The sequence below is a fragment of the Chelmon rostratus genome, chromosome 8 (genome assembly GCF_017976325.1).
Source record: "Chelmon rostratus isolate fCheRos1 chromosome 8, fCheRos1.pri, whole genome shotgun sequence".
Lineage (NCBI taxonomy): Eukaryota > Metazoa > Chordata > Actinopteri > Chaetodontiformes > Chaetodontidae > Chelmon > Chelmon rostratus.
Window position 1 is genome coordinate 7091996 of NC_055665.1, and position 8968 is coordinate 7100963.

At 46.8% G+C, this 8968-nt stretch overlaps 1 protein-coding gene across 1 annotated transcript in view; it reads left to right on the forward strand.

Annotated features, from left to right (window-relative positions):
- Positions 1-8735, forward strand: part of iglon5 (IgLON family member 5) — an 88883-nt gene extending 80148 nt beyond the window's left edge. The window contains exons 5-8 of the mRNA XM_041942830.1: positions 3638-3769; positions 4054-4174; positions 5439-5590; positions 8632-8735. Of these exons, the coding sequence (XP_041798764.1) occupies positions 3638-3769; positions 4054-4174; positions 5439-5590; positions 8632-8735 (509 nt within the window). The remainder of the gene's footprint in view (positions 1-3637; positions 3770-4053; positions 4175-5438; positions 5591-8631) is intronic.
- Positions 8736-8968: the final 233 nt, after the last annotated feature.

Below are 8968 nucleotides of genomic sequence, written 5' to 3' on the forward strand. Positions count from 1 at the left end.
GGAAGAGGTGCACCACTTCGGAGGTGAAATAAAGACCTGCGAAAAGTCTGCGACCCCTTGCAACTTGTCCACATAGTTACCAGAATCCTTACTCACAGACAGATAGTGATGCCGCTCTGCACTGCTGTCTGCAGACGTCGCCTCCTTCATCTTCAGAGCAAAGATACAATCTGTCGCACCCATTCACTGTCACTGGCACCAATCGGTTGACCCACTCCGAGACATACAGGCGTCCTGTCTCATTCAGTGAAATACAGCAGCGCATCAGAGCCTTATCATTTGACATCCCATCCGTTAAAACACACAGAGGCACACAGGCTAAGCGTGCATGAATGAATGGATGATTGTGGTGCTGAGGAGGAGGAGGAGGAGGAGGAGGAGGAACATGCTTTTCACTAAGAAGCCAGCAATATGATGAGATGCATGCATACATGTGGCAGTTTATGATTCTTGAGATTGGTTCAGTAGTTTGGGAGGTGCAACATTACTGGTATGTGTTGTGTGGATCCAAAAGCTCAACTAAGCAACAGAGCAGGTAGGACTGAAAAGGGGAAGACAGAGGTTGGACACAGGTGAGCAGTCAGTGGAGGAAAACAAACTCAATAAGGAGACGGGCAGGAAAAAAAAAACAGAAAACATGAGCAGGAAGGTCCAGAAGCTGGACCACTACAGCAGCACGGATAATGTGGCAGAGGACGAGTGTTTGTGTGTGGGTGTATATACTGAGTGGGGTTGATGAGGGACAGGTGTGGCCGGATGAGAGAATGAATAGCAGGTGTGCTGGTTGGGTGTGGAAATCGGATGATTGGAGAAGGCAGGAAAGTCTGCAGGGATCCGGTCAACAGGTGGAGAAACGGTGTCGCCAGAGAGCTGATGAGTTTATTTTTTGACTGTGAAATGTCCCACTCAGTGTGCAGCTCTTTAACAAACAAACATAAGGGCTGCTTTAGCAAAAAAACGATTTAGGCTGAGAATTGTCTATATTTTTGTCCCTTTAAAAGAACAAAACCATCAGTCCAATGACCGTCTCTCCAGTTTTCCCTCCCTCTGGCTCTCAGCCACAAGCCCATGTGCTCAAACTGAAGACATTAATCTTGACAAACATCGGTTAAATACTGTCCTAACATGACTCAAACAGGAGTAATGGTACTGCAGGAGCGTGCCACCCGGTGCAACGGAGCGGCTCACTGACGTGTTGTAATAATGTTTGAATATTAATGGAGGTCTGTGGCTCAGAGGATTAAGACACATCAGGCTTTTGAAGGATCCATTCATTGTTTCTTTCATGGAATTTGTTGATCATATTGTAGAAACTGGAAATGTATCTGAGGAAAGACTGTGGGGTAACCTGGTTGGATAGAGGGAGTAATTTTCAGCGTGTGTGGATCGTAAGGGCACGGTGGCCCTCCTGGTTTTTCCACTGTACCGTCATTTAGCTCAACTAACCCACATTTCAACCCTTTCCTCTTCCAAATGACAGGTTTTGCAGCCTGTCAGCCTGTCCATTCTTCTGTTTTAACCCGACATCAGACCTATCAGCCTTGATGGTAGTTTTTGTGATGGAAATGGATAAGAGGAGCTGAGAAATCAAGTGCCCTGGTGATCTAGTCTGGCTCAAAGTGCTGCCGGGAAAATAGAGCACGGTTTCACCGTGGGGTAGGTCAGAGCCCCTGATCCCCATCCTCCTCTTATTCATGCACCCCCCCCCTCTCCTCTCAGGTGCAATCCAACTATCTCTGGTGGTCAGGAGTCGGGCTCCTTCAAAAGCCGTAAGTGGTTGATGGAGCTGTATTTTACAGGCCATTGTAGGAGTGCCAGGGGCCGGCTCCAGTCAGATATGATCTCCCACCAAAGTGGAGAGAGGTGTGCGATGCCGGTCCAGAGATCTCAAGGGATGAAGAAGGAGGGAAGGAAAGGCAGAGCGAGAGGGCTGCTTCGCACTGTCATATTACATCACACATAGGTGCCGCCTGGGGATGAAAAGTCCATGAAAGAACCACCACACATCAAAAACTGAACTTGACTTATCTCCGTTCCTCTCTTCATGTTGCTGTTTCTCTCCTCTCCCTCTATCTTTATATCTGTGTATCTCTTTCAGTCTCCTGCTCGCAAATTACCGCTCTCTGTATCTGTAATGCGCTCTCTAGTGCTCACTTGCTCTCATTTTTTATTTTCTTTGTCCTTTTTATTTCTTGGAAGTCATCTGTAACAGGCGTGTGTGTAATTTCTCCAGTGCTAGTTGTCTGAGACTATCTTTTTCTCCCCCTATTCCCCCCCTCGATGCCTTCACAGCTTCCCCCCTCTGGCAAAGTTGGGTGCCCTGCCTGCTCGAGAGAGATGTCACAAGAGAGCTGTATTTATTAGACTAATGGAATGAGTGACTAGCATTGCACCCACCCCGCCTCGTCACCCGGCGTCCTCCCGCCCGCACTCGCTCGGGTGGCACAAGCAGCCATCACCGCGCCTGTCGCTCGCTGCTCAGCCTCTGCCGCAGCAGCTGCAAATAATCGTCTCCAGCTCAGTAGCCGCACTAATAATCCTCCAGTATAATCTTCAATTAGAACCGCCGCGCTAATCTCTGACAGGAATAATCATGGCGTTTAGTGTCTTTTTTGTGTGCGTGTGTGTTTGTGTCGGTGTTGCTCACAAACGTGCTCGGGCGCCGTTTATGTGTTTGCGAGGGGAAGTAAAGGTCCACTGATTGATAGTGGTTGTGTGTATGTTTGGGGGGTGCGGGGTGGGGGCTTTGCAAGGGAAAAGTGAGCTGCAATTTAAGAGCTGGATTTCCTTGTTAGTGGTGAGATTATATATTATGTCGTGTTCCACTGTCTGACTTCTTTAATGGGGTAAAGGGGAGGGAAAAAAAAAAGGGCCTAATGGTTTTGGATGCTGTGAGACAGCTGGCTGCTAAGACTCGCAGGGAGGAGGAGGGGGGTACGCTCTCGCTCTCATTCTTCTTCCTCCGTCTCTGCTCTCTTTCTCTCGCCGCCACCGTCGATCCAATAACAACCCCAGCATCCATTCCCTCACATGAAGGAGCAATAACTCGTAGCGCGTCCCTTCGACTCGCCCCTCTGAAGAGATTCTGTGGCTGTTTGTCGCCTGTGGAAACACAGTGAAAAGCGCGAGACTGACTAATTTGGTTTTGGGGGCACCTGGGAGTTTGTCAACATCAAATAACAGCCAAATATTCTTCTCGCTACGTAATGTAGTGAACAAGCCGTCACCCCCTGGTGTATCCGCCGCTTGCAAGGAAAGCTTACGATTTCCCCTGACACTATAAAAGTAATGGTGTCACTGCTGTCAAATCATGTTTATTTACTTTGCATCATACAAACATTATTTAACTGAATAAACCAGCTTCAGGCCCTCAGTTTGGGTAATGAGAGGAACATAATCTGTTTTTCTTGATTACAGCTATGTCATCAGGGCTTGTCGATAATTCAATATCACCTTTTTTGTGTGTATTTGTATTCTTGTTCATTTTAAGTTGTTGTTTTCTGTTGCCCAAGCAGCACATTTTGATTAAAAATAAGCCAAACATGAGTCAGTATTTGCAGCTGAATCGTACATCAGTAGCCCGAGTCTCTTTGCATTTGATATATGGTGACCTTTGACCTCTCCCTTACGTCGATAGACGGGTTGGTGAGTGAGGGGGAGTTCCTGGACATCACGGAGATTAAGAGGCAGCAGGCCGAGGACTACGAATGCATCACCAACAATGGAGTGGCTCCGCCCGATCAGCGCAAGGTCAAAGTCACGGTCAACTGTAAGTATCGCTTCCTGCGCCACACAGCAGCCCAGAGGTGATAATTCAACCCACACTGGACCTCCCATGTTATAGCACACCGATGTATTAATGATATATATGTAGATACTGTAGATGCATTATTATGTATGAATTCATACATCTTAATTTTGCTCTCTTCGGGGGTTTTTCAACCTTGTCTGCAACCCTGGGCTGACCCGATTGACTTGAAGGCAGACGTATATTAATTGCTGAATTCCTGCCTTGTGTTTGTTCATGCTTTCCTCCCTCGTTTCCTCCGGCAGACCCCCCCATGATCACAGATATGAAGAACATGCCAGCACATTTGGGCAAGACGGCCATCTTGCGCTGCGAAGCCATGGCGGTCCCACCGGCTGCCTTCGAGTGGTACAGAGACGACCACAGGTGAGACCGCTCGAGTTTGGCGCTCGTTTTGTAAGCGAGCTCAACCTAAGCTGCATGTTTTTCTCCTCAGGGCCTCACTAAACAGATGCTTTTTAACGCTCAACGCTTTAAAAATGCTCTGCAGAGTGGAATAATCCAAAAACACTGGCTTTGCATATCAGTGCTGATGTGGAAAACTGAGCTTTGGAAACAATGACGTAGCCCGCTCAGACGCAGTCGGCCGCTGTAGCGCTGGAGGGAAGAACTTCCCCTCCAGCACGCTCATTTTAAATGTCAGTAAAGCCGATCACATACTGTAGGTGTCGGCATTAACTGGTGTTTTTGATTTGTGACGTTGACATTTATTGTCCAGCGTCTCAGTGCGGCGGCATAACATTGCTGCTGGTTAACATGTAGCATTTATGAGCCTCAGACAAATCACTGCTTTATACCAATCAGTTGTCTGAGTAATGAGAGCAGTTCATCTGCGAGTTCAGAAATATTAAAACACAGCGTACAGCAGGAAACATGGAGGCATCAGAACAGAGATTTAACCAGTTTACCAGCAGCTGTATCCGTCCCTCTTCTTAGATCATTTTTTTTTTGCCAACTAAAAAAGGGCTAAATAGAGATTATTGTTTTGGCATTTCATTGTGGACGGATATATTTACAAAAACAACCTCACAAAGCTGCTCATTTTCACACATAAACGCCGTTTTCAGATTCATCCGGCATACTCCGGACGACGTCTTGGCCGCCGTCCATTCCCCTAACCTCTGACACTGGCGTTGGTCTGAGATAATCATGTATGTTTTTCGCCGTCCCTGGAGAAATATGAGCTTGTTGGAAACCTATTTGCTCTCTATTACCTACACATAATCTGTCCTTCCAAGTTTGTAAAAGGTCCCAGAGAGCATAGGAGAGTGAGGGTGATTTGGCATCAGGCAAAGCAAGACGCAGAAGTACTTAGACAAGCTTTTGCCAGCCAGATAGAGCTGTTAATAGAGTATAATGGGCCCCAGCAGGAGGTCTCTGTTATTTATGGACTGTTAGATTTCACTGTTAGTACAAGGTGAGACAGAACTGATGTGTGGAGAGGGGGGGACTGTGTTGCAGGCTCGTCTCTGGAGAGATGGTGAAAAAAAGCCTCTCAGCCGGGATGCGTCACTAGGTGTGATGTTATGTTGTGTTATCTCTCCTTCTCTGTCACACTCTTTTTCTCTTTTCTGCTTCCTTCCCTCCTTCGCTTTTGCTCCCCCACGCCACCACCACCACCACCACCCAGGCCGGTAGAGAGTGACAACACCCTGAGGATCAAGAACGAGAAGACGCGCTCGCTGTTGCTGTTCACCAACGTGACAGAGAAACACTTTGGCAACTACACCTGCTTCGCCTCGAACCGTCTGGGGGCTTCCAACGCCAGCATGCTGCTGTTTCGTAAGTCATCGCACGGAGCTACACGCAGGTGCACGCACACGGTGGCACAGCGTGCACACGTGTGCAAACCCGAGCTTTCACGGATGCTAAGGCACGCTCCCGTCGATCTCATGCGACTATCAATCAGCGTGCAGTATGAACAGACGTGACACACTTCCACAAAACGACACATATGCGTTGACGCACTGGTTTTCCCTCTCGGCCCCGTCTCATTTCCACTCTGCACAAAGCGCAGCGTTTTCTCAGCCCTCTCCTCCCTCCTTCTCCCCATTTTCGTTATTCTCCGCCCCATTAAAGCTTTGCTTGCCTATATTACCGTCTCTCTCTCTCTCATTGGCTCACGCTCTCACCCTCCATCTCTCGTTCGTACACACTCCTGCACGCACACACACACACACAGGCTGTCGCTCCGCTCCGTCCCGTTACGCAAGAAGTTGTCATTTCACTCCAAGCCCAATTCACATTAACTGTCCCCAATGAGCGATTTCCTACCCTTCCATTTCCCGTCACCCTCCCTCCTCCCCTTTAGTGCATTCGGCATTACCATCTTAAGTGAGTCCTTCATCTATCCCCTTTCTTCTTTCATTCCTTTACCCATTATCTCGGCCAGTCTCCCTTCAATGACTCACTCCCCCGTCAGACGCATACATCTTCCTGCTCTCTTTTTCCAACACCGCTGCCTCTTCTGTCAGCCTATCTCTCCATCATTTGTCCTTCTGCCTCCTCTTTCCTGCCTAATCTCCTCCTGCCATCATTAGAACACAACAAACCCCTTTTTGTTCTGGACCAGGCACGGAAAATCGGACCATAATCGGATACTTTTGTGGCATTTCCATTGATAGGCTGTCCCTCGCCGTCATTGCCTCCCATGACTTTGTTTCCCTGCTTTTGTACCTCTTTGTTCACCATTTTAAAGGTGCTACATGTAGCATTTTAATATCAACAACCCACTATCACATCAAAATTGGCACATTACCGCAATTACCCCAAAGCAATGAGGGTAATTACTGAGACCACTGGCAGCGTGTGCTAGCTTCCACTCCACATTGTCACATTATAAGCCACCAGGTTAGAGTTTGGAAACCTACTACACTGCCTAATGGCACATAAACAGGAAAAAAGAGAGAGAGAGAGAGAGAGAGACAGAGAGAGAGAGAGAGGGTATATAAGGGTTTCTTGCAATTGTCCTTTCAATCATGGTGTCATTTTGTGTCCCAAATACAATATTCTTAATGTTATATTGAATAGCATGCTTTTTTTTTTTGCTTTCTTGAACAATTCTCTGGTTATCACGACAGCATTTAATGACTTTGTTAAACTTGAGATTAGCCAAGTTAACATACTGAATTACATCATTTAATAGACTTCGACTTGGACGTTGAGACTTGTCAAACAGGTTTATTCTTCATTTATTTATTATTAGCTTCCACAGAGTGGTTATTAGTCCTCCTGGGGTCGTCATTAATAAAGCAACAGAAATAACTTCGTACTACACCCATGACTTCAGTTGATTTCAATTTAGCCTCTGCAGTTAGCCAGGATGGTTGTTCGTGCGTAGCCCTGTGGTAGGCTGGCGACCTGCCCAGGGTGTCCCCTGCCTTCGCCCGAGAGATGGCTGGGATAGGCTCCAGCCCCCCCGTGACCCTGCAAAGGATTCAGCGGTGTATAGATAATGGATGGATGGATGGGTTGTTCGTGCAGCTCGCACACATTATACAAAAATACTGTACAATTTGAAGTTTTCTGAGAGAGTTTTCAGCAGCGAGTTACTGAACATTTCCTTGAAATAGCAATGCCCTTCTGCGGTGGCCGAGAAGGACGAACGTGCCCAAAACATTTCCATTAGGAGGAACTTGCTGCAGCTCCAGAAACAATGCCAATCCAAAAACACATAAAACAAATCCCAAACAAATACAGCAGTGGAAACGTGCCGCAATGAAGAAACAAACACTGGATATGCTGCATTTTTCCCCTGCATTTGTTTTTGGAGTTTGTGTGTTGTTTCTGTATTTGCAGCGTGTTTGATGTATTCGTGTTGGCATTCTGCCGCACATTTCATTATTCATTTGCAGCACATTTTCGTTGTTGCTTTTGGATTTTCGCATGTGCTTTTGAGCGGGAATTGTTTCTGAAGCTGCAGCACGTTTCTCTAAGTGGAAATGTTTTGATTTTGTCGGCCAATTTGGTTTGCATGAGACGTTCAACTGACATCCCGTCACTGAAAACAATCGAATGGGTTGTATTCCATGTCGGTGGTCCAGTTCTGGGGTGCCCGTATTGTCCATGCCGGCTCACTGATGTAGATTTCTCACACATGTAAATGGAGCACAGCCATCATAAATGTTGTTAGTTTGGCCCTGAAGGTCCACAACATGTTAACACCAGCATTTCACAGCTTTGTCATTGTGAGTTTAACCATGTTAACATGTTACTGGATTAAGAAATGTGTTTAGTTTGACTTGTCAATCGCAGGTGCATTCCATTTAGGTTCTCCAGCTCCAGGGTGTGTGTGGGTTTGCCAGCTTGGCTTAAAGGCACGTCTAAATGGAACAGAGCCATTGCTAATGTTATAAGTTTCACCTGCGTTTGACGAGTCAAAGTAGGAAGCTCTATAACATGGTAACTACATAATGACTTGGACACGTGTCACAGCCTTCCATATTTGTTCATTTTGAGTACACAGTGATCTTAAATGGGGTCCAGATGCTCATTCATCATCATATGATCATCATATAACAAAGAAACAAGGCTTCAGATGGTGCAATGAGAGTGAAGCTGTGGGAATATAGGAAATGTAGTTGTAATTCAGAAAAACACCAGAACACAATTGTGAAACACAGACTATGTCTTGTTTGCAGTAATTAAGCCAAGGTTTCAGAATTAATTTGGTTAATTAATTGTAATATGTTCTGAAATGTATACAAGCTGCCACAAACAGACCCCTTACTTCCAGCAGTGTTAATTGCTTCCTGTGTGTGTCTAACCGTTTCTCCTTCTCCTCCTCCCTCCCCTCTTCTTGTGGTCATTCTGTTTTCTTGCAGGACCGGGGGCCATACAGGGGCGAGGGACCGCTTTACACCCAGGGATGAGTGTCAGCGCATGCGTTTGGGTTTCCCTCTCCGCTTTTCTTCTCCTGAAGGTGTAAAGGTCGAGCTCCACCCGGAATTGTCCCTGAACGTCCCCGAAAGCCCCGCCCTCCCCCTCCCTGTCTCTCTTCCCCTCTACGGAAAGGAAGGAGGAAATGAAATTCTTTAATTACGAACCCATCACTGTGAACTAAAAGAATATGCATTTATCCAGGAGCCATTGAGTCATTGCATAAAACACACAACCACGTCACTCCCCTTCCAAAACCTCAGCGCCCTCAACTCAGCGTGG